A 24803-nucleotide genomic window follows, 5' to 3' on the forward strand; every position below is an offset into this window, starting at 1 on the left:
AGGAAATACATACAATTGTTTAATGACTTCATAAAACTGATACTACCCTGCCCAGAAATGCTTGCAATATATTTTATAATAATCTTTTGGTAACAACTAATGCAAATGCTTTGCAAAACACGAACTGGCATCAGAAAGCTCTTGCTCTGTTATTCTTTGGGAACAATCCAAAGTACATCAGGTAGCACCAACAGAATCTAAAAATACTTCAAAATCCAGCATAGTCCCCCGCAAGCATAGGCTGTGCTGAATAGCCCAGAATACCAGACACCTGGCAATATTCAACAACAGCACTTGGTACTCGAGCATCAGAACTGGCATGGTGGTTTGAAGTTTCTTGCCTCCAAAGCAAACACTAAATGGAATCTTTGATTAATTTCCCCATATTGCCGATTCATTAGTTGGGTCCCATTCCTGTGACTAGATAAGGATAAACTGAATCACTGACTTCATGATCCAATCATTTTTAATGTGATTTAACAAGTCTGAAAGCTGGCATTTCAAGAACTAACAGAGAGATGGAAAAAAGTTGAAGGCAAATTCGTTAAACTTTGTTTTCATTTGCAATCATAAGAGAAACCATTTGATAAACCCTTAAATTCATCTCCATTAGTGTGATTTAAATAATGAATTTATAGATTGAACTGATTTATTTACATACACTTGACTGTAGATAAATTACATTCTTTTTTGTGTTTATAACATCGAACCCAATCAAGCCAAACAAGATTGTTAACTAAAATGATTAATCAATGCAGCATTAACTGATGGCTTTAAATTTAGAATGTGATACCAGTGCCAGGGTTGATTAGTTCTCTATAAAACTGATGCTATTAAAAGCTTTGAGCAATTTCGATGTAGTCACTGAGTAAAATTCCAATGGAGTGAGAGAAGTTCTATCAGGATAAATTCTGCTATGGTGGATTTACATGCATGTGGGAGTGCAAGAGAGGGTGGAGGATTTTACTGAGCTGATCAGGTGGCATCAGTCATACCAAAGGTAAAGAACTTTGAAATTAAAAAAAAAACAAACCTCATCTGTGGTGAGCAGATTAAAGCCTATGAAAACTGGACACAAGCAAGGCGAGATGCAGTTAATTGCTTTTACCTGCAGGCTGAGATAGGCACAACCCCTGCCATGAAACAGGGAAAGGCAGAACAGCTGCGTCTCCTAAATTGTGTTCAGAGAAGCAGGAACACAGATTTCTCCTGTTGCAATGTCACACCCCTCCCTGTGGCTGCACCCTGTTTGCTGCTATAAGAGACCCCTGAAGGAGGAAAAGGGGCTTTTGCCTTTTGGGGCTTTATTTTGGGCTTTTTGCTTGGCTTTTTGCTTTGGGGGTTTTGTCTTTGAATATTAGGAAGAAGCTTTTACTTTCTGTCTTTTAGTGTATGAAGCTTTTGGAAGGGAAAAGAATTGTTGAAGGGAAAATGCTAAAGAAGGGTTGTTAGAAAGTCTGCACGGAGAACTTTAACATAGGCTTCAGAAAGCAAAGCTGAAAAAGTTTCATACATAGGCCTTAGGAAAGCTAAATCTAAAGAAAAACCAAAGAGAACATGGGACAGTGTGCACAGTGCAAGTCTAAGGATGGAGACTTTAAGAGTTATGCATATGCAGGTGTAAGTGTGGCTGTTTGCAAGTTTGAGCACTGAGGCTTTAAGAGAGCTAAAGAGAGATGGGACAGTGCAAGCCCAGGGGCAAAAGACTTTAAGAGCTATTAAGCTAAAGAGAAGCTGAGAGCAAACATGGGACAGTGCGAGCCTAAGGAAAGATGTTTGAAGCAAGATTTGAAAGAACTGCAAGGAGCAAGGCCTTAAAGAATAAAGATAGAGAAAAAGAAGCAATGAGGGTTGTGCGTCCCCAGTCGAGGGTACAACACACCTGACCCTAAATTTCTGTCTGTCTATCCTGTGTCTTTTCAGAATCTCCAGTCACCCCCCAGTTAAGCCCAGTTAGGTCCAGTAATAACCAAGGAGTGAGAGAGAAAGCTCGCTCCAGCCAGGGAGGGAGCGCAAGAAACGGCGCCCCCTCTACTCATCTTTGTACCAGGAATCACCAATGGTATGAGAGTATGAATAATAATCACTTCAACTGCAGAACTTTTCAAGAAGCAGGAGAAAATAAAGTGGAAACAAGAAGTTAAACAGTACCACGCCTTGGTAACTCCTCTAAAAATAAACCCCCAAGGAAATCATTGTAGTCAGTAGTGGAGACCAATATTTTTTCTTAAGAGGAAGATGTAGCAGAAGCAAAGGTGATTAAGTACTGACATCCATCCTCATGGGCACTTCAGGATCCAGAAAGCAAACTGGAGGGATTATGCCAATGGAATTACAGTAAGAGTCTAAGTAACTCAAGAATTATCCCACATATGCTCAAAGGTTGTCTTGAGCCCAGTCTAAAGCTATTGCACAGGACTTGGGACAATCAGGGTGAAAGTAGCTATGACTTTAGGAAAGTGAGCTGTAGGGAATGTTGAACTGTGGTTGGCCACTAAGTAGACATAAACAGTCATGAGGAAACACCCTAGACTACCAGACTGGCTAGGCTAAAGGTTAAGATAATAGCCCTTATGGAACCCACTCTCCATATCAAGATTAAACTGGGAAAGGCAAAGAGCATCAAGTATGCAGGCATATGCCATCCCACTCCTGGGCAGCCTCTGCACAGTGGCCAAACCGTTTGGGGCTGTGACTCTGATTTCCATCACCTAACAACCCTATCCTATTGGATAAAACCCCAAGCTCTGACAGCTTCCACATGGTTGGTCCTTACCAAACCACCCACCTCACCCCTTGAGGTGTACTTCCACTTTGCTAATAAATCACTAACTCCTGAGTTCCTACTGTTTGTGGTTCTTTTGCTGCACTTGGGGGGACAGTGTCCTCACCTTAGATGTGTACCCAAGAACCGAGGAACAGCTGGAATACTCCAAACCCTGATAACAAAACCATTTCCCATATCTGCCTTTAAAGTATTTTATTATTGGTCCAAACATCCTAAGACACCCCCCCCCTTTTTTTAATAGTACTGGGGCTTGACTAAGACCCTTAAATGGGATGGGAAAGGTCTTTACTAGATCAGTGTTCTCTGGGTATTCAGATTCCATCCCTATCGGAGCAGGAACAGGGTCAGATCAAACACCTTTTTATTATCATTCATGCAGCTTCGCCAACTCCAAGAAAAAGGCAGCAAATAACTTGGACCCCTCTATGTAGTTCCACCTAACAAAAGGAAAAACAAAGAGAAACTCTGCTACAATTTTCATTCAAATGAAAATTTGAATTTGGGTGGGAAGATTTGAGATTATAAATTCAATGTAAAGTATGTAACACACTTGAAATGAAAGTCACTTGGTAAATCCAACATGAAAATGGCATTATTAAGATGATGTGAGTCAGCCCTGGGCTCAAATCCGAAAAAGTCCATTTTTTTTCTTGGTTTGTTATCATTGACATGACAGATATTGGAGTCAAACATGTTCTTATTTCTAACTAGTCTGGGAGGCTTAGGAGACTTGTATAATCTGCCAATAATGTATGTATCAATCATTGTAAATATCCTTTGTTATGGACTAAATGTCATGTTCCGCAAAATTCATATGTTGAAGCCCTAACCCCCAACATGACTATATTTGGAGTCAGGGCATTTGAGAAGGCAATAAGGGTTAAATGAGTCTAGAAGGATGCGCCTTAATGCCATAGGGCTGATGCCCTTAGAGGAGAGGAAGAGACCCCAGAGCTTTCACTTGCATGCTGGATTGGTACTTCCTCTTCCCTTGCCCCAGCCTGAGCTCTACCAGGTGAGAACACAAAGAGAATGCGGTAGTCTGAACCGGAAAGAGAGCCTCACCAAGAACCTAATCAGTCAGACTTCCCAGCCTCCAAAATAGTGATAAAAGAAATGTCAGTTGGGAAAGGTGAATGGACAGGCCCACATGGAGCCCCTCCTCCCTTGCATAGGGGCCAACTGACCTGTTGATCTTCTCATTCTGAGAGTGTTCTCCATCATCGACAGCCCCCAAAGGGAGCATCATCACACTCTTTTGGATGATGTCCTGGAAGATTCTGGCAATTGGAATGGTAGATCCATCCTGGATCATATCAGGTTCTATTCCAAACACTGAAACACGGGAAAAAGAAGGCACTGGAAGAATAATGACAAGACTACCTCTCACTGATCTCGAATGTAGTGCTTCTGTTTTCCTTTCTCCTTTCCTTTTTTACCATTAGATTGGTGGCAGGAGTAAGTAAGCTTCTTGATATCATAATTATAGTCTAACCTGGACAGTATAGTGTATAGTCGGTGGGTGTCCTCCTCACAATTACCTGAAGTTTTTTAATAAAAAAAATTTTAGATGAACTAAACTTAGAGAAATTTAGGATTAGAAAATTTGCAAAACTAATTTGCATATTTACCCAACTCTGCTTTCCCCAGTGTTAACGTCTTATAGAACATTAGGTAATCAAGAGTCAGAGAGTAACTTTGGTACATGTTATTAACTACACCCCGGACTGTAATACAATTTTACCCATCTTTCCATTTTTTTAATCCAGGATCCGATCTAGAACCCCACCCTGCCTTTTATTACTGCTTCTCAGTCTCTTCTAGTGCGTGACAGTTTCTCAGTACTTGTCTTTTGTGAACTTGACCATCTCAAAAAATACCAATCAGGGCTGGGAGGTGTGACTCAAGTGGCAGAGTGCTGGCCTAGCATTTGAATTCAGTCAGGGTCAGTCCCCTGCACAGAGAAAGGAAAGAAAAAAATAGTAAAAATGAGTTGACTTGTAGCGTGTCCCCTATCTCAGGCTGGTCTGATAATTTTGTTGTGATTGGAAGAGATCATGCATTTTTGGCAAAACAAAATGTTGTGCTTACTTTCATGGTTTCTTCATGAATTAAATACTATGGAAGCAGAACTTTTTTGTAACAAATATACAAATAGACAGCTGTCCTCAACTATCACACTAGTGTCACCATGTTCCCCTTAGTTTTCAAGGTTTCTCAAAGTAGTTTCAGCTGCTCTCCTACGCTCTAGTTTCTCTCCCTCAGAGGACAAGTTGCCAGTGAGGGACTGGGAATGAAAGTAAAACAACGAAATAAAAGAGAACACACCATCTCCCCTTTATTCATAAAGCAAGGTGTGAGTACAAATAAAGTTGCAGAACTGGTTCACACAAACAAACCAAATAGAATCATGCGTTCCAGCCAGAGTGTTTCAGACCTCTTCATGGGTCTTTAACTGACACTTCAAGAACACATCTCTCCTCAGCAGGCATTACATTTGCCTTTCTAACTCTTTTTCCTTCCTCACAAACTTTACTGAGATGATAACTGCTTAAATTGGGGCAGTAGGAATGACAATGTAGAGAAATATGGCACTAAGACTTGGACCTGTTCTCCAAATTTTGGGATTTGTGTCCCTTAAACTGCTAACTAGTAGAGTTGGTGCTTCATGGAGGTCTGGGCTTCCAAACCCAGCTATGCTGTTATCGGCAGTGTGACCTTCAGCCTGCTCTGTAACAACACTGTGGTTCTGCATAAACGTGTACTGCCTAGCTTTTGGAGATGTGCCAAAACTTCCTGAGTCTGGACAGCTCCTATTTCGCTAACATTGGCGGTATCCCTCTTGCCGCAAAGCCAGAGACGGCATGTTCCTTCTCCCTGCTCCAGCAACCAGCATCCAAGCACATGCTCACTGCTCAGTCCATCACAGGTCTTGGAAGTACATGGAATTAAAACTGGCCACCACCAAGGACATTCCAAACCAAACTGTCACCTCTGAAGAAGCAATGGGCCTTTATGAAAAGATGGTTGGTGTTAGGGACAGTCAGACTGGCACTGGGCTTCTCATGTGTTTTGTAATTTTTATACAGCAGTCTCATCTATAGGAAGCCCATCTGTGGAAGTCTCACACGGCCTGACTTGGGGCCGAGGCCCTTCAGGGCAGTTTGGTGTTTGCCTCAGCCATGCAGTTCAACTGTGGGCTTGGGAAGCACTGGACCACACCCCAAGTATAAACTAAAGACTCAAATGCATGTGAGGATGGGTCTATGGCTAAAAATTCATCCAAGCACAAGCAAGCCTAGAGAGTGTGTTAAGCAGTAGGGCAGTGGATCTCATTTTCAACCCTCTGCTGCATGCTGGCCTGAAGCCATTACAGCTCCATCTTCTTTGTGACCAGCAAGAGCAGGTGCCCACAGGTCTGCCAGTGTCTGCTTGTTTATTCCCTTAGATTTCAGCTTCTCCTTTATTTTTAACCCTAACAGATCTCCCTTATTTTCATACAATCTAAACTGTGCCTTGAAAGGATTCTTTTTCATATTTTGGCCAATATTTTCATAAATTTTGCATCTTAAGGGTTTAAAGTTTTCTAGTCCATCATTTTCTCCAAAGCTCAGGTCTCCAGACTTGAATTTGAACCCTGGTTTGCCACTTGTCAGCTGCGTGCTCTTCAGCAAATTGCTCCACCCTTGGAAGCCTTAATTTCTTTTGTGAAATGGGGGGGGGTGCTGTTGGGAGGACTACATGAGATAATACAAAATGCCTTGCATATGGTATACATGCAATCATATGCCCTAGAGAAAGAGCAGAGTTGGTATTTGTATTTTTTAAATGTCTGTTGATCCACTGTCTCACATGCTCCACCCATTGGTCCCATCGCAACTGTGGGCTTGGGAAGCACTGGACCACACCCCAAGTATAAACTAAAGACTCAAATGCATGTGAGGATGGGTCTATGGCTATCTTAGGGGCCTACCTGTTTTGATGGCTGCTTTTGCTGCAAGATATTGATTATCATTGATATTTGTAATCCATGGCTGAAGTCCTAGTGCCAAGGAGACAGACATCTGGTTGGAACTATTTCTTTTGGAGAATACAGCTTCAAGATGCTGCTTCACCTAGAAGGTGGCATTATCAATAATAAAAAAGAATTTCAACCTGTGCTTTCAGTGAGTATAGTCTTTCCTCAAGTCAATTGACCTGGGGGTACATGTAGCTTAAGATGTACCCCCCCCTTGCTTGCCTAGCAAGTGTAAGGCCCTGGATTCAATCTCTAGTACAGAAAAGGGAGGAAGGGAAGGAAATCCCAAACTGACAAATTAGAATGCTGTGATTTCCCCTGAGTTCTGCCAGAAGGCACCTTGGACTTCACCCAGCAGCAAACACTTGCTCTCATTCCCCTTTTACCCATACCTGCAAATCCCATCTTGCCACCACCATGTTCTTATCCCAGTGTCTTATACATAGTGGTGTTTGCTGAAAATGATGAAACACAATACAAGCACAACTTCTCAATTGAAATGTCCTGGTTTGGGGTTTTATTAGTACCCTAATGAATATCTTGGAAACCTTCTGAAAAGTGGAGTAATTTTAAGCAAAATTGTGAAGGAGACATTTCAGAAACCATTTCTTTCCCTTTCCAGTGGCTTCTGTGGAAATCCTCCCAAGGGAAACTCCATCCTACAAAACATTCCTTCTATTCGTTCCTTCCTTTATTACCTGTCATGGGCCAGGAACTGTTCTAGGTGCTGGGGATATAGCTGTGAGACAAAGAAGGTCCTGCCCTTGAGGAATGTGTGTGTTGTGAGAAAGGCTTAATGCATCCAAAAGGTAGGAAATGAGGAGGGGAAGGGAAGGAGAGGAGCCTTTGTTTTAGAATGTAATTAGTGTAACAAGTCAAGGAAAGCAGATAATGGAATTGAGAGAGACTGAAGATTGGGATGAGATATTTCTTTGGCTCACTTAAATTTAAGAGTCTACTTTCGTTAAACTACCTTGAGGTAAATTGATGATGGGTTGATAATTTAGACATATAACTCCTTCCAGATATATTTTCGTTAAAATGGCTGCTTTCAAAGTGTTGATGTCAGACATCAGGAAAAACATAATGACTGGGATGGAGATTTCCTGGCTCCATCCAAGCGTATGTAGGCAGTTACCTACTCCATCTAGGTGTAAAACCAATCTTGCCTTTACAGCTACCATTTAATTTTTAAAAATTTCCCATTGCTGCCACTCCAAATGGTTACTTATCTGACTGCTGTAATTGCATATAATTGAGGAAAGAGGTTTTTACTGAGCAAGAATGATACTGGTTCCTTGACATTTGTTCCCATTCTTTTGTGTCAGAAAAGATGACACTTCACTTGTGACACCTGAATTACTACACTGTGGTGTGCAGGACTTGGAAATGGTGCTGCTGGGCAGAGGGACAAGGGACACTTGTTACCTGTTTTTCTACCACAGACACATTCATGTGAGGAACTAGACGGATTGAAAATTTTCCTACAACCCGGCCAGGGATGACTGTCTTAGTTCCAGGCTTATCAAAGGCACCTTCAATTCCGTGGATAGAGAGAGATGGGTACCTCCATAGGTGCATCAGAATTTCCTCCTAAATTAAAACAAAACCATCCACAGAACATCCAATTAAAATCCAGGTGAATTATATTGCATGTATCTACCAACATCTGTGCCTCTGAGACCCACTACTGATAAGTTAATTAGCACCTAGTTTGGCTGCCTCTGGACCACAGATCAGGTGGACATTTCCCTCAGGACATAAGGCTTCTCCTCCTCTACATCCTTCATCTGGCCACTCTGTTGCTGCCTACGCCCCTCTCTGCCCAGGCTCTGTAGTTTGGAGTTAATTGATTGGCAAAGGGGCTGATTCAGAAATTGAGTTTAATCATAAATTTCTATCCATGATCATTGATTGCGTTGATAACTTGTACATCAAAGAGCTCTTCGGGCCTTCGAACCACTTTTCTTTCTTGTTGTGGCTTCATATCCTGAGGGAAGAAATGTGCCTCAACAATAAATACTCCTACTTCTTTTCAGCGTGACTTTGCCTTCTCTTGGTAGTTTCCTCAGGAGTCAGCAGTCCTCTGCACTCCCCCCACCATCTAGTAGGCAAGCATTTTAAAAGGAAAAGGGGCCAGGCATGGTGGCTCATGCTTGTAATCCTAGCTATTCAGGAGACAGATCACAGGATAGTGATCCAGCTGGCCTAGGCATAAAAGTACGACCCTATTTGAAAAATAACTATAGGGAAAAGAAGGGAGGGGTCGACCTGGCTTAAGTGGTAGAGTGTCTGCCTAGCAAGTTCATGGTCCTGAGTTCAAACTCCAGTACCAAAAAAAAGGAGAAAGAAATGAAAAGAAGGCTAAATTTGCCAGGAACAGACACTAGACCTCTGGATGTATTCACTTACAGATTAGTCCCTAAGGCTCTTGATTCTGTCTGGGAAATTCTTGGGGCATTCTGAAACATTCTCACTCTTCTTAACCTATGAAGTTAAAAAGTCTGGCTCATTGGCTGAGGGCTGGCATGGGATTTAAGTTAATAAACTGCTTTTGGAAGGCAATGGCTACAAAGTGAGTCATTGCTCATGGTTAGGTGCCTGGACCCAGTGCCAACTGGACCCCAAAACAGGACTGATTTCTCTAGACCACAGGAAAGTGGCTGTGAAAGTCTAAATCTGCCTAGGCATTACGATGTGCTTTGGTTCTAAGAAGTATGGATTAGCACATCAGGCACTGATTAGACATTGGGAAAACATTCATTTTCATCATTCCTCTTTCAGATTATACATCAGCTTGTGGCCATACCTTGGTACCATACAGAAATTTCTCAACTTGGCTACTGTTTTGATATTCTTCTAGGTCCAGATCAATGGTTTCGTATGTTTTTTTTTCCTCCTCTGTAAGAGGAGCCACTTGGTCATAGATTCCAGGGATCAGGATATGACCTGTTGAGTCCACCAGGCTATCTACAAAATGCACATAAGAAACAAGACCAAGTAAGAATTACAAATGTGCTGATTGTGTGGCCAAGTGATGGCTCTCCTGTATGGCAGCAGGCCTTGTGACTGTTCCAGATCCACCTGGTCAGAACCACTGGCAGCAACTCCACCTGAGAGGTGATGGCTGAAGGAAGGAGTTGGTCACCAGGTAGACTTAGCCTGAGTCAGATCCACTGTAATGGTTACCTGGTCAACCAGGTGACCCTGAAACACATGGGTGTACAATAGGTTAAATCAGTGAGACTCAAGTTCTCAACTAGAATTTTTGTGTCAAAAGCAAGGTTCATGTTTCAGTTTTATCTTACCCTTAGTTAAAAGTAGTATGTACTCATAATAAAAAATTTCAAGCGTACACATATGTATGTGTCTGTATGTTCATCACCCTTACCCAACTTTCTCCTCCTATGCACACATTCCATAATATGATAAATACTCATTTTTAATCAGATGTAATACCCTTGTGGTCTAGTCTATCATGACTAGAAAATCCTTTATAGTAAACAACATATATGCTAATCTGCTTTTTATTATTAGCATTTTGGAGAAAATCATATAAAACGAATATTGATAGAGGGAGCCATCACTAGTGAGATTTAGCCAACAGTGCACAGTATCTGTGGAAAACACTTACCAAAAATAAATTGCAACCAGGAAGTAGATTGATATAAATGACACAAATGTCTGCAGGGCAGCTAAATTAATCTTTAATCCACACAGGGATTTTTATTCAAGGAAATCACTTCATAAATATGTATTCCATATTCTTAATATGATTAGAATTTTGACAATGTTAGGGGAGGCACATTACTATGAATCACTCTATTTTAAGATCTTTGCACTAGATACAGTGGTACATTTCAGTAATCCCAGCATTTGGAAGGCTGAGCCAGAAGAGTGGAGAGTTCAATGCCGGCCTTAGCTATAAGGTGAGACCCTATCAAAAGAAAGGAAAGAAGGAAGAAAAAGATTTTTAGATCAATATCAATAATTACAAAGCACATCTTGGAGACTTCAGACACATCAACACTTAGTATTGGACACATCTCTGTCCTGGATGTGCAGGTACACAAGACCCCACTTTTCATCAACAAGGGAGCATCTCTGACCACAAAGTAATGAGTATGACACTATGTAAGCATATCAACAGGTTGCTTGGCTCTGTGTGGACACAACGAAAGCCAGGAAATGCCCTACCAAAGTCCCCAGGGACAGCAGTAGTTGACAAGTCCCAGTGCTCTAAGGGTGATCATAGGAAGCTCAACTTGCAAAACATGAAGGGAAGACATCATTGCTCTTCTTTTCAACCAGCTTCTCTTGTGGCCCCTCTCCTGGTCTGAGGGTGCTTCTCCCAGACTTCATTCCTGTGACCTCAGTACTGGACAGAATTGCAGACAATCATGCTTTGAGTCCCGAGTTACAGAATTTCCCTCACTACATAGTGAACAGTATTGGATTTCAACTATGATTCACACTCATAGTCGGATGCAAGTCTAAAACTATATTGGTGCAGAAGACTTGGACTGGCCATAATGGATTTGCTGTCTTCTACCCTCTCTCATTTTCTTCAAACACATAGAAACACTACCAGTGAGACAATCCATTGGAGACTCACATGAACACCCATCCCTAAGCTTCTGCCCACATCTCCCATGTAAGGGGTAGAGCGGGAAAAATACATGACCATCCCTGCTCGTGATCCAGTCAGAAAGGCTCAGAGTCAAGGATAAGTGTGGATCAAGGAGAAGAGCTGTGAAGAGGAATGGCCATGCAGGAACACCGAAGAGCCACCGGGAAGCCAATGTGATCACATGGCTGAGCCCCTGGGCCTGTAAGGCTGAGGGGCATGCTGGGCACAATTTTTGCAGTCAAAATTTTTCCATAACTTGGCCAGACTTTTGATACTTTTCACAAGTAGACTTGAGTACTACAGGCACCAAAATCAGACTACTCCAAGGAACTAGGATGCTGGGCAGTGACATTGCCATTGTGAGGACAATGGTGACCCAGATGTCCTTAGCAAATCAGGCTGGGGTTAAGAAGGACTGGCTCTCCCAGCACTGCCTGCACATGGCTGGTAATCAGCCTGGACCTTAGTTCTCAGCATCATTGTAAATCACGATTCCATTTTCTCAGGATGCAGGTACTTTTCCCACTACCAGCTTGGGAGAAATTCCAGCAGATACATCCTGACTAAAGAAAACTATGATTTCCCCATTTTCCTTTCCATTTTCCCTCTCGGAGAAATCTGATTAGGAAGAGCCATGGAGCACTAGTCAGTCCTTCCATCTTCAAGTGCCATTCTGGGGACTCAAAGTGGCAAAGGTTAAGAGTTCATTCCTGGCCTGGCAGAGTGGCTCAAGTGGCAGAGCGCCTGCCTAGAAAGCGTGAATTCCTGAGTTCAAACCCTAGTATAAAAAAAAAAAAAAAAGAGTTCATTCTTTCCGCTCATGCTCACTTTCCATTGGAAATCACAATTCCTGGAACACAAGGCACTTTCTACAGCCTCTTTGGCGGCCTTGGGAAGTGCCCACTGGAAGCATCCTTTTTGAGCTCAAGTGTGCCCTGGAATTCTGACATTTAATGCTTTTGAAGGTGCTCTTAGGTCAGTGGTCTTGCTGGCTTCATGCCTCGAGGAAACAAGGAGTACACTGTTTGGAGAAAGGAAGCCATGAAGGTTGGAGCTTTGTTTGTCAGCTCCTCTCCACTGTCTCCCCAGTCTATTAAGTTTTGAGCCTCATTGGACGCGGAGAACTTATTTAACCTCACTCTGTGCCCCACTGGGCTAGCATGCACTTTCCATAGTGGTGCTCCGTGGGCATTTGGTGCTGTTAGTAATCACCATGGTCACCATGGTCAGCAGACTCTGACCTGAGGACAAATAGGTTAGGACACGGCATAGGGGCAGGCTGTTTCTGGATTATTCTCAGTTTCTTCATGAACATGTACTACCTACCAGCAAGCAGGGAAGACATGGAACAGCCAGCTCTCCCCTCCCACCTTAACATCGTGATCCGCAGTGGCCCCAAGATAGAGCATGGGGGTCACCCTGCTGTTTGGGTTTCCCAGCCCAGTGTGCCAGCAAGCAAGACCCCTTGCTTGTCTGATCAACCCCATGTCCCTATGAATTTGTACAAAGGATGCAAAGACCACACAGAGGACACAATCCAGAAGTCACTTTGTCAAGGCAGTTTGACTTATATCAAAAAATTAATGAAGGGCTGAAGGTATGGCTCGGGTGATAGAACACCTGCCTGGCAAACACAAGGTCCTGAGTTCAAACCCAGTACTGAAAAAAGAAAAGAAATAACTGAAAGTAAAAATCATGGATTTCTCATCCCATTCATAATCCTGATCTGGTTCTTCCTTAGCAGAACAGTATGCAATTGTGGGGCTAAGTGAAATTCTGTGCCCAGCTAAGCCATACAGTTGAAAACAATGCCATATAGCCATTGTGCTTTAGCAATCTTGAGACAGACTGCTAAAGATTTGATGGTGCCCCAAAGGACTGATAACCAGAATATATAGGGAACTTAAAAAACTAAATTCTCCCAAAACTAATGAACCAATAAAGAAATGGGCAAGTGAACTAAACAGAACTTTCTCAAGAAATTCAAATGGCCAAAAAACACATGAAAAAATGCTCACCATCTCTAGCAATAAAGGAAATGCAAATTAAAACCACACTAAGATTCCACCTCACCCCTGTTAGAATAGCCATCATCAGCAACACCACCAACAACAGGTGTTGGTGAGGATGTGGGGAAAAAGGAACCCTCTTACACTGTTGGTGGGAATGTAAACTAGTACAACCACTCTGGAAAAAAACGTGGAGGCTACTTAAAAAGCTAGACATTGATCTACCATTTGATCCAGCAATACCACTCTTGGGGATATACCCAAAAGACTGTGACACAGGTTACTCCAGAGGCACCTGCACACCCATGTTTATTGCAGCACTATTCACAATAGTCAAGTTATGGAAACAGCCAAGATGCCCCACTATCAATGAATGGATTAAGAAAATGTGATATCTATACACAATGGAATTTTATGCAGCCATGAAGAAGAACGAAATGTTATCATTCACTGGTAAATGGATGGAATTGGAGAACATCATTCTGAGTGAAGTTAGCCTGGGCCAAAAGACCAAAAATCATATGTTCTCCCTCATATGTGGACATTAGATCAAGGGCAAACACAGCAAGGGGATTGGACTTTGATCACAAGATTCAAGGGAGAGCACATAAGGGAGATATGAGGATAGGTAAGACACCTAAAAATATAGATAGCATTTGTTGCCCTCAACGCAGAGAAACTATAGCAGATACCTCAAAAGCAACTGAGGCCAATAGAAGAAGGGGACCAGGAACTAGAGAAAAGGTTAAATCAAGAAGAATTAACTTAGAAGATAACACACATGTACAGGAAATTAATGTGAGTCAAATCAAAGTGTCCCCACCAGGACCATGGAAGGGGGGCTCCTGAATATGAAGTCCTCTTCTAAAATTTAAGTTTCTTTAGCTTCTGGGGAATCCACCCTGGACAGCCCTGATGTGGAGAACTACTGAGGGGATAAGTCCTGGATAAATGGGCTCCCTGAGAAAAATCCGCTTGCACACACCAGTCAACCCACAGGAGGTCAAGAGCAGAGGTCTGCTGTCAGTGCAGTCAGCCAGCACATCGGCCTCTCTGTGGCAGCTGGAGCCTCTGTAACCTTGGAAAATGAGAGCAAGCAGCTGTGCTGACATATTTGGCACCATCTTTGGTGTTCTGGGTAGGATAAGAGCTTTCTCTTCACTGGGGCAGACCATTAGTTATCCTTGGACACTCTGTGTTCCAGCCCCTGTGATAAATATTCCAAATGCATCATCTTACTGGAACCTCAATACCCTCAGTAGGCAAATACATGTTTGCAGAAAAGACCAAAAACTAGACAATTTAAATAGCTTGTCCAGTGTTGTGGAGCTGGCCTGTGGCAGAGCAGGGGTACAACCTGGTTACTTCCACCTAGAACATGCCATGGTTTACAGCCCAGTGTGTGGAGGGCTGGGCTGCTCCGTCTATGGAGTGACAAAGGCTGCTGGAGTCTTGTGACATTACTTAGTTCCTTTCCTCTTTGGATATCACTTTGTTTTATCTATAGTCAAAAATTCTGCAGGTCTACTGAGGTGGAAACTGTGGTTCAGCTGGCTTGAGAACACCACTGTCTTCCCACTCCAGGTCTGGAAGCTTTGGTGAGAGCGTCAGGGATGACTTCTTGCTCTCAAATCCTTTCAGTCTCTACACTCTTGCCCTTTTGTGTGATCAAATGTGCTGCAATATCCAATGAAAGAGTTTCAATACATGGAAAAAAATAACACAGACTTAACTATAAGGCTAAGAAACATTCAAACAGGGGGAGGAAAGGCTAAAATGATTTTTCTTATAACCTTATTCAGAGCTGGTTCAAAGTCCAAAAAAGAATCCAAGGGAAAATGAAATAAAATATTACCGAGAAGAGCGATCAACTCAGCCATTGGTTCATTAAGGATACCACCAAAGGTTCCAGAATGAAAATCTTGATCTCTACATTTCACCTGTAAAACAGGGAAAAGAGAAGAAACCTTACTGCTGTGATTCTTTCAGTGATAGCTTTTTGCATGATAGAAGCCATGCTTGAAAGATGACCCCCTGACACAAGTAGGTGGCCTCCAGACGTGACCTCACTTCTTATGTTTCTCAGTCATGACTTGGAGACCCTACCTTTCTGTTTCTTCATCTCCCACTCTTTTCTGAATCCCCCTGAAACTGACTTCATTCCCTAACTATTCCACCACCCCAAATCTATCCGAGAACATTAGGCCTTCATTGGTTAAATTATTGTTGTTCAAACACTTGTCTTGCTCTTAGATCATCCCATAGTGTAGGTCACCTCTCTGGAAAAATTCTCCTTCCTTGGTTTCTAAGAAACTTTCTTCCCTTTATTCTCTTTTGTGGCCTGAAGGACAAGTCTTTTGATGTCTCTTCAAATAACCTGTTTTCTTCCTCCCACCCCTACAGTTTCATCCTTGTCTGGTTCTTCCTCTGTACCCGAAGTTTGGAGTACTTACATGATACCATTTACTACATCCATGCCCTTAAATGGTCATCCTGTAGGTCTGACATTTTGTCTAAATCCAAACCTAAAAGACCATGGTTGCTTTTAGTGTCTTCCAGTTGACAGTGCTTCTAGTTTCTGAAATTCAATAGATCTAGAAACAAATTCAATGTCTTCTCCTGCAATTGCTTCTTTGCCAGGTTGGTCTCACCTGTGTGTACCACACCCAATCAGTTTCTAATGAACTGGGTTTTAAAATATTGTCTCTTCAGTTCTTTCCTTCCCATCACTGCTTCCCAGCTGTCTTTCCCTGCTCCTATCCACCTTTAATGGAAGACTAGTTTTCCATTCATCACTTTTAGCTTCAGACCTTCAAATTTCATTAGGCAATAGTATTAACTAAAGAATGTTGGGGTTACAGTTTCACTTTTGAAATCTTTTTTTTTTACAGCTTTTATTAGAATTTACTAGTTGTACGGGGGCTTTCATTGTGACATTTACATATGTGTTTATAATGTATCTTAATTAAATTCTCCCCCTTCCTTAATATTCCCTTGTCCCTTCCTTTTCCCCTTCTTATAACAATTTCAACAAATTTCACTTCATTGTTCTGTTTTCATACACATACAAAGTACATCACCTTCCTTCACCCTCTCCATTTATCCTTCTCCCCTCCCACTGATACCCACCCTGGACAGGACCTGTTTTACCTTCCTTGTTCTTCATTTTTTCACTTTGGAAATCTTAAGCCACCTGTACTGCCTTTTGACCACAATTTCTCTCCCCCTTCTTTGTCACTTTAACTTATGGCCTTTCTTTGTCCTCATTAAGACCAATTCCTTACCCCTTCCCAGATTCTCCTGCCTATTGTCCTATTTTTCCCCCACTTGACTTACTGCTTATCATGTCAACCTATCTGCGTTCCCCCATCTTGATGTGCTTTTCCCTGCTTTCTCCAGGATATACCATTGGGAATCCCCTCACCTACATCAACCTGACACTCTTGGGTCTTCTCCAGTCCTTTCCGAGCACAGCTGTGGGCAGGTGTCCATCTTCACAGAGAGGACCCTTCATTCTGCCTGGCACTTCATGGTCTAGTTAGTCTTCTTACTTGTCCCCTAAAAGTGATTACTTCAAGCCAACACTTCTCTGCAAATAAATTTACTTCCCACCCAGCAGAAAAAATAGAGGCCAAGAACAACAAAAGTAGATGCTTCACCACTTTTAACTCTCTACCAACCAATACCCTTGCAGAAGAGTCTAATTCCTTACCTTAGCCCAGAATCACATCTCCTCCCACCTCCTCAGTGCTTTGTTCTCATAAATACTCTCCCCTACACCCATGTGCATACCCACACACACCAGGTCTCTGAACCTCCCTCTTTCTACTGCCTCCTGAAGGCTCTCTGAGATTCCATGCTCCCTCCAACCATTGCTCCATCTCTCCTTCTTCTCACTGACCACTTCCTTCTCTTTTAAGGAAGAGATGTCCACCAGATTATCTCCCCCGCTTCCTGTTTTCCTGTTCACTCCCACACCATCTCCTTAAGTCTCTGTGCTCATAGCTGTACAATCCCTGGGGGCAGAGACTGTCTTATTCCTGTACCCCTGGGATTCACATTATCATGCCTGGAAAGGGCACACATTGTTTTTCAGACCCTAAGAATGCGTGATGTTTCCATCTGGTCCACAACATTTGAGTTTCCCAACTGCTTGAGCTTGAAGGTCACACCCACTAATAAGCCTACACGTTGTGATGTGAGAAAACAACCACAAGCAGCTAACTATTTACCCAGGAGAGACTGATGCTAAAAAACTTGCACTATCAGAGGTGGCCTGTGTGAATAGAAAAGGATAAGAAGCTATTTCAAACTTGAACTAAATATAACAGGCAGTGATTGCCACTTGTGGCGGGTGGAGAAGGGTATTGTGTCAACTTTCAAGGTGGGAAACTAAGGCCTGGAAGTTAAGACACCCACGCGAGGCCGTGCGTCGTGCATCGTAGGAGCCTCGGGTGTCAGTGCTCCTCCTTTTCCCCTTGATCATGGCACTTGTACCTCTTGCCACTGAGACCCCTGAGGCACATGCATGGTAATGTTACAGCATCCCCACTGTTGACCAGGCAGTCCTCCTTGTCAGCTGCTATTCCTGCCATAGTTCCTAATCCTTTTGGTTTGTGAGTCACAGTCCTCTAGGAATCCTCTCTACAGTTAAAAAAAAACTAACCCATCAACTCAAGCACATCCACTCCAATTTTTCAGACTTCGTGAGCCACACCCCCAGATTCTCAGTGACTGCTCAGGTGTGTCCCAGTTGAGAGCTTCCTGTTTCCCTCTCTGAGGTCCCAGGATGGATTCCTCTCTCCTGTCCACGGTTTTAAATGCTTCTCTCCATGTGTGTCGCCCACCAGTACCTCCACCATGAAGTAGCTGTTCCCTCGGGTTCCATAAGTGAGTGCCGGCTTCGTCCGGCTGATCCACAGATTATCTGAAATCACAATGTAGTCTACACTAGAGAAGAAGCGATGCTTTTCTTTTGTGACAAGTTCCTCCAGGGCAACAGAACCGGCCTCTTCCATACCTTCCAGGATGAACTTGATATTCACAGGAAGATCCTAGAATAACAACAGAACACAAGATTGTGCAATGTGCATGGTCCAGGTTTCATTTATGAGTGACACAGATATATTAAATTATCACTTCATCGGAGGTACGGGCCATGCACACTCCCATTTTCACTGAGACTGAAGAGCTCAAGATAAAGTCCAGTGAAGAGACTCCTGGGCCCATACACTTAATGGAACGACCGGGCATTTGGGATAGGAACACCACAAGGCTTCCCTCTGCTACAGAAGAAATACTGTCCTCCATATCCCCAAAAGGATGGTGGTGTTTGAACTCGGGGCTTCTGCCTGGGAGGAAGGTACTCTGCCACTTGAACCACACCAAGGCCCCCAAACAGAATTTCTGAAGAAAGATTACTCAACTGCAAATGGCTCTTCCGACCTCATAATTCTGGGCATGATAAACAAGAACTTTTTCCTTTGAAAGATTGTTAAGCCTGAGGAAAACTTTTATTTCAAGTATCTGTTACTTTTCAGCTATGATTTCAATCTGCCTTTTAACTTTTTCAAGGACTTTGATCTTAAAGGAAATGGAACTGGAGTTTTTCTCTAGTTAATATTAAGCACAGAACAGCTCCTTTAAAATTTTTACAACATGACTCTTTTCCCATCCAGTTTTGATCTTTTTTTTTGTCTGTATAATTTATAACTTCCTGTCTTTGAGACCCACATTAAGAGGAGAGATCAAGGTCTTTTTCTAGAGCACAGAACACATACAGGACTCTAACAGCAATTATGCATGTATAATCAACATAGCACAAGCCTGGCGATCAGGCCTGGTGAGGGGGTTGTCACCACGAATCAACAAGTACAGGATGAGGAGAGGATTCTGTATTAGAAAGTGAATAATGTTAGTCACCATTTGGACAGGGTCACTGGGTAATGATTTGTTCACGTGTCAGCTGCACTTCTGTGGGTCTTTGGAAGCACAGCTGAAATCTTAATATTCAAAAGTTCTTTATTAACATTTAATGAGCACATATTGTTGAGATGTAGTTGGAAATCTTAAGCATTTTCTGGCAAATCACATTTAATAAAATATAAACCAAACCAGTGGAGGACAACTGGACAGCAGTCAGCTATGCATTTGAGCTCCACTCTGTTCCTCAATACCCCAGGTGCTTCATATCACCTCCAGGTCCTTCATTTTTCTATTGATGAAATGTGAGTACTAATATTAATTAATTAATATTAATATCTTCCTATTGGTAAGATAATCCAGTGAGGTGTGTTTAAGTGCTCTGTAGGCAAGAAGGAAAAGATCAATGGAAGGAGGAAGAAGAAATGATTCTTCAAAGATGGTCTGGTACCTTTGCAAATGTTTCTTTTTCATTTTTTTGTTTGTTTTGAGACAGGGTCTCTCAATATGTAGCCCACGTTGGTCTCACACCAGTGATCCTCCTGCCTCAGTCTCCCCAGTACTGGGAGCCACCATACCATGCTGCCAGATGTTTCCTCATTTAATTTTCTCAACAAGCTTGTGAGGTAGAAATTCTCATTTGTAGTTCACAGCTGAGGAAAGAAATGAGGCTCAGAGACACTGAGACCGGTCCAAAGGCAGTGAGTATTTCTTCTGTCCTGTTTGTGATTATGTAATATTCAGAATTGAAATTTTAAAAGCAAAACAGATTTTGGACTTTGTATAGGAATTTTCTTATAAATATTGGTTATCACAGATAAGGAAGGAAGGAAAAAAGGAAGAAAGAAAGATAGGTGAGGGGGAGAGAGCCAAGGCTACATTAAACACTCAGGGCTCTTTAGTTAAGGATGTGCCATAGGTAAGAAGACAGCTTTATACTGATCAACAGGACCTAGCCAGAAACACGTCCTGATTTACTGAGCTGTCTCTCTTCGTGAGATAAAGGAGTTGAGTCAAGTAGTTAACTCCCTTCTCATTGGCTTATGTCTCAGGAGAAAATAAACTCCCCAGAGAAGTCCCTGGCATATGATGAAACAGTCCTGTCGGCTGTGATGAGCAACATTTGGGAGAAGCACCATCTAAGGTCTAAGCCTGGGGCTGGGAGCATGGCTCAAGTAGTAGAGTGCCTGCCTAGTAAAGGTGAAGCCCTGAGTTCAAACCCCCAGTATGACCAAAATAATAATAGTATTAATAACAGTAAGAACATGTAAGCCTGGAATCCTCAGGCAGGACAGGGATGCCTCCCACAGCCTTGGATTCACCATCCTATGACACAGCACCCTGGCTCTGGCAGCTCCCCTAGGACAGGTGAGATGACATGCTGGATCAAACCTCCTCTCTTGGGAGGGAGCACTGCTTCCCACAGTCTTCTGCATGGGCAAGGGTGAGGAAGGGGGGTACCACTGCCCCATTTCCTTCTTAAATATGTACTGTCAAAAATGCCTAGTGCCTCTATCCATGGAGCTAAGACTAGAAAAAGGAAGGCTGTATGTTTTTAAGTTTAGCTCCACAAAATCCTTCTGCACATGAAGAGCTAATACTTTGCAAGGTCAAGTTTGGAACCAACTATCCAACTCCCTGCAGGTCCCACCATTCACAAAGGCAACCCAAAGCCATCCTGCTGTCATCATACCACATGGAACAATGATCACACTAACTGCTTTGAACTTGTGTGTCAAAGTTGCTGGCTTCCCACTTCCTGTGACCGTTACTGAGTGATGTCCCATAATGGACCCCTAGTAAGTTGAGTGTGGGCAGAGGGCAGCTGGGTGGCAGAGCTCTGCAGAGCTTTTTGGAATGCAGGCATTTCAGCACATCCCTGAGGACCAGGATCTCTGCCTAGGACCTCTCACAGAGTACCTGTGCCAATGAGCAGCAGCCTTGGCTGCCCCTGGGTAGGACCTTGGGAAGTGAGGCACAGTGACTGTCTGTGCTTCCCCCATTCCACTCACCCCCTTCCTAGCCAGAAAGCTGCCTCCTCCCCTCACAAGTCTCCCTGCACTTGGGACTGGCTACCATGCCCCTGACTGGGGACAAGGAAGGTGTGGAAGTGAAGGGCCAGGCTTCCTCACTGGGCTTGAGTCTGATCTAGACAGGCCACTTCTGGGTGAAATGGAAGTAGGTAGAGACACACACTCCTCCAAACCCGGCCACCAAATCAATGCACTCTTTTACACAGAACAGAATCCAAGTGTGGAGAGGTTAAGTCACTTGCCTACAGCTGTGCAGCTGGATTCAATCTTCCCTGGGTGTCTAAACACACTGCTGAGCAGAAAAGAAAGGATAAGATGGGGACAAAAACACCCTGTGAGAACAAGGTAAGAGACAGTTAAAGATGTAAACCTAGACCCATCAATAATGTCCTCTGCTGACTGGAGAAAGTGGGCCCTCTCCCCAGAGCTGCCCCCAGCCTTTCTTCCACAACTCTTAAGTGGATAACTAAGAAAAACTCCTGGGGGCTGGGATGTAGCTCGGTGGTACAGCGCTTGCCTAGCATGCGTGAGGCCCTGGGTTCGATCCCAGCACCAAAAAAGAAAAGAGAAAAAAAACCAAAAACTCCTGGGATCTGGAGGAAAGAGACCTAAAGACTTAGACAGAAAGTCAGGTAGCAGACGTATCTGCCTTGATCAGCAAAGTAGCAAGTACATTTTGTCTCTGTTACCAAAACCATGCTTTGTGATAACAAGAAAGGGAAGGGAAGAAAGACAAGATAGAAGGATTAAAAAAGAAAAATCGCAGCAGAAAGTAACTTAGTCACAGGCTCATCATAGTTTCTGACATGTTCTGTTTTAGGGTTTTTGTTTGTGATACTGGGGTTTGAACTCATCCCATCCCCAGCCCTTTTTTTTTGCTTTAGTTTATTTTTTAGATATTCTGGAGCATTTTGCCCCAGACCAGCCTCAGACCATCCTCCCACCTCCACCTCTCATGTAGCTGAGATTACAGATGTGTACCACACTTAACTTGTTTTTTGAGATACAGTCCCACTAACTTTTTTGCCTGGGCTGGCCTTGAATCTCTATATCCTCCCATCACCCCTTCCAGCAGAGCCATACTACAGATGTGCAACACATGGCCTGAGTTTTATTTCCCATGTGGCTGGCAGAGGAATCCGTGCTCAGAGGATGATCGCTGCCACTTGCTGGGCCACCCTGAGTAACTTCCCTGAGCTCCCCTGGCTTTCCTCTTTTCATCTGTAAAATCGATGTGCGGACTGTAACCTGCACCTCCAAACGCTGCTGGGTGTAACACACTGCAGCTTCCTGAGGACACAGGAAGTGACTCAAAGCCTGTTGTTGCTATTGTCACAGTCATCAACCCCTCTCCCTCGCACAGCTGGCCACCTACTTGTTCCAGGGCTCTGAAGGTGCTAACAGCATTGATCCATGCTAGCACTGGGCCTTTGTTGTCTGTTGCTCCTCGCCCATACAGTTTGCCTTTAAAATTGGGAGAAGAAAACTTCAAAACCGTACAGAGATCACTGTCAAGTTGAGTGATTTAAAAACAAATGTTTTATGTTTAATCATTTTAACAATAACTTTCTAATATCCCAGCCACAAATCGCACTCTAAATAGTATGGTCAAAAGCTAGTCAAATAAAATAAGCTAATCTGAAACACAGATCCCCTTGGCCTTGACAGTAATTAGCTATTTTATCCAAGTTCACTGAAGGCACCTAAGGGTTTGTTGAAATCTTGTTTTGAGATTTTCCACTTGACAGAATAATGAAGAAAAGATGGATGTATAATTCTTCTTTTCTTTATATAATATCATATCTGGCATTTTATTATTTAGCTATTATGCTGTACAGGGTTTGAACTCGGGGCCTCATGCTTGCTAGGCAGGTGGTCTACCACTTCAGCCAAGCGCCTGGCCCTTGGAATTTTTGAAGAAGAAAATGTGTAACCTTGACAACTATTGTCCTCACTTCCCAGGAACCCCCTTCCAGGGATACAAAGGTTCATAATTTCTTCCACAAATGGAAGAAAATCGGACTCATTGAACCAACTAGTTAGCATGAGAGCAGCATTTGTTCTTAATGACAGTTAAAAAACTAGGGACAGAGTTGTCTTAAATTCTTAAACTCTGTGAGCAAGCCCTGTCTGCAGATGGTCACAGCCCCAAGGAATCAGACGTCACTGACCGCCCACTTCCGTCAGCGTGTGAGGGTCTGTGAGCCACCCGTCACTCTGTTGAGCAGGCTGCACATCCAGGTGCCCGTAGAAGCACACGGTGGGTTTTTTTGGGTCATTCCCCAGCTCAGCCAGTATGATGGGAGGCAGGGGAAGACTCTGGCCATTGGGTAGCTGCAGAAAGACAGTGGATCACATTGGTGTTTTTTGTTTGGTTTTCTTTTTTTTAAAAAACTTGTTCTTCCAGAAAATTCAGAACAGAACATTTGGTGTCCAGTCTGTTCTATCCCTGGATCCTGCAGAACCTAGGCTACTTTTCTGAGTGTCACTTTCTCTGAGCACTGGGGAGGCTGAGACAGGCAGTTCAAGAATTCCAGGTCAGCTTCAACTATGAGTGAGAACATGTCTCAGAAAACTAGAAAATGGGTACCATGAGACACTTTTCATAAAAATATAAACCATAATTAACAAAGCTCTTCCTTAGATACACACTGATAAATAGTATAGTTAATAGGATGTGCTCTTCATTGAAAACTCAGATCTCAACTGGCTTTAAAGGCAGAATCCTGGAAAATGAGATTATTCTAATTCTCAATGCTGAAGCATTGAGATTTAGGATTGCCTTTGGGGACGAGTGGCAGTTGTAAGCCATGATTGTGAGGAAAGAATGCAACTCTGTACATGGGCCCGTGAGAAAGCCACATGTGGCTGTGAAGGAAAGGACAGGGGGAGGGGCGTGAACCTAATGCACAGGAAGTGAATGCGTTCCCAGGAACGCATTGCCCTTCACTCACCTCTTCCATTTGCTCTTGACACCCCCCCAGTCCTGCTGTGACTAGAAGTCAATAATACAGTCTCACTTGGGACTAAATGGAATGGTTCATCCTTATCAGGACTCGGGGGGCCTCAGGTGAGGATCAGGGTAGGCTCTTCTTTTGCCACCACCAAAAGAAGGAAGGCTGTCCTCAGAGGTGGTGGCTCCTGATCAGGAGGGAGACCCACCCTTGTACCTGCTGAGAGCCCAGGTCCACGGAATCCACCGCAGCTCCCAGGCACTGGAGCTTGTCTGTGGCCACGGCCATCATCCGGGAGAGTTCTTGTCTGAAATGAAGCACGGGTTGCACAGAATTGCTCTCAATGGCCACCCATTCCTTAAGTGTCTGTAAGGAGAGGCAATGACGGGATTAGCATGGCAGGGGAGGGGAGCCATACCCATTTGGGTGGGGGGGGCTATTCAAGGGCA

At 43.3% G+C, this 24803-nt stretch overlaps 1 protein-coding gene across 7 annotated transcripts in view; it reads right to left on the reverse strand.

Annotated features, from left to right (window-relative positions):
* Positions 1–55: 55 nt before the first annotated feature.
* Positions 56–24803, reverse strand: part of Cndp1 (carnosine dipeptidase 1) — a 36104-nt gene continuing 11356 nt past the window's right edge. For 4 of the 7 annotated variants that reach the window (XM_074069632.1, XM_074069634.1, XM_074069633.1 and 1 more), the window contains 10 exons: positions 24571–24720; positions 23572–23734; positions 22776–22864; positions 18299–18499; positions 15301–15385; positions 9616–9776; positions 8235–8399; positions 6762–6903; positions 3976–4147; positions 56–3225 (listed from right to left, as the gene is read on the reverse strand). In XM_074069632.1, coding sequence (XP_073925733.1) covers positions 3156–3225; positions 3976–4147; positions 6762–6903; positions 8235–8399; positions 9616–9776; positions 15301–15385; positions 18299–18499; positions 22776–22864; positions 23572–23734; positions 24571–24720 — 1398 coding nt within the window. In that variant the 3' untranslated portion in view covers positions 56–3155. The other 3 variants (XM_074069629.1, XM_074069631.1, XM_074069635.1) reach the window with 3 other exon arrangements.

Source organism: Castor canadensis, chromosome 4, assembly GCF_047511655.1.
Source record: "Castor canadensis chromosome 4, mCasCan1.hap1v2, whole genome shotgun sequence".
Lineage (NCBI taxonomy): Eukaryota > Metazoa > Chordata > Mammalia > Rodentia > Castoridae > Castor > Castor canadensis.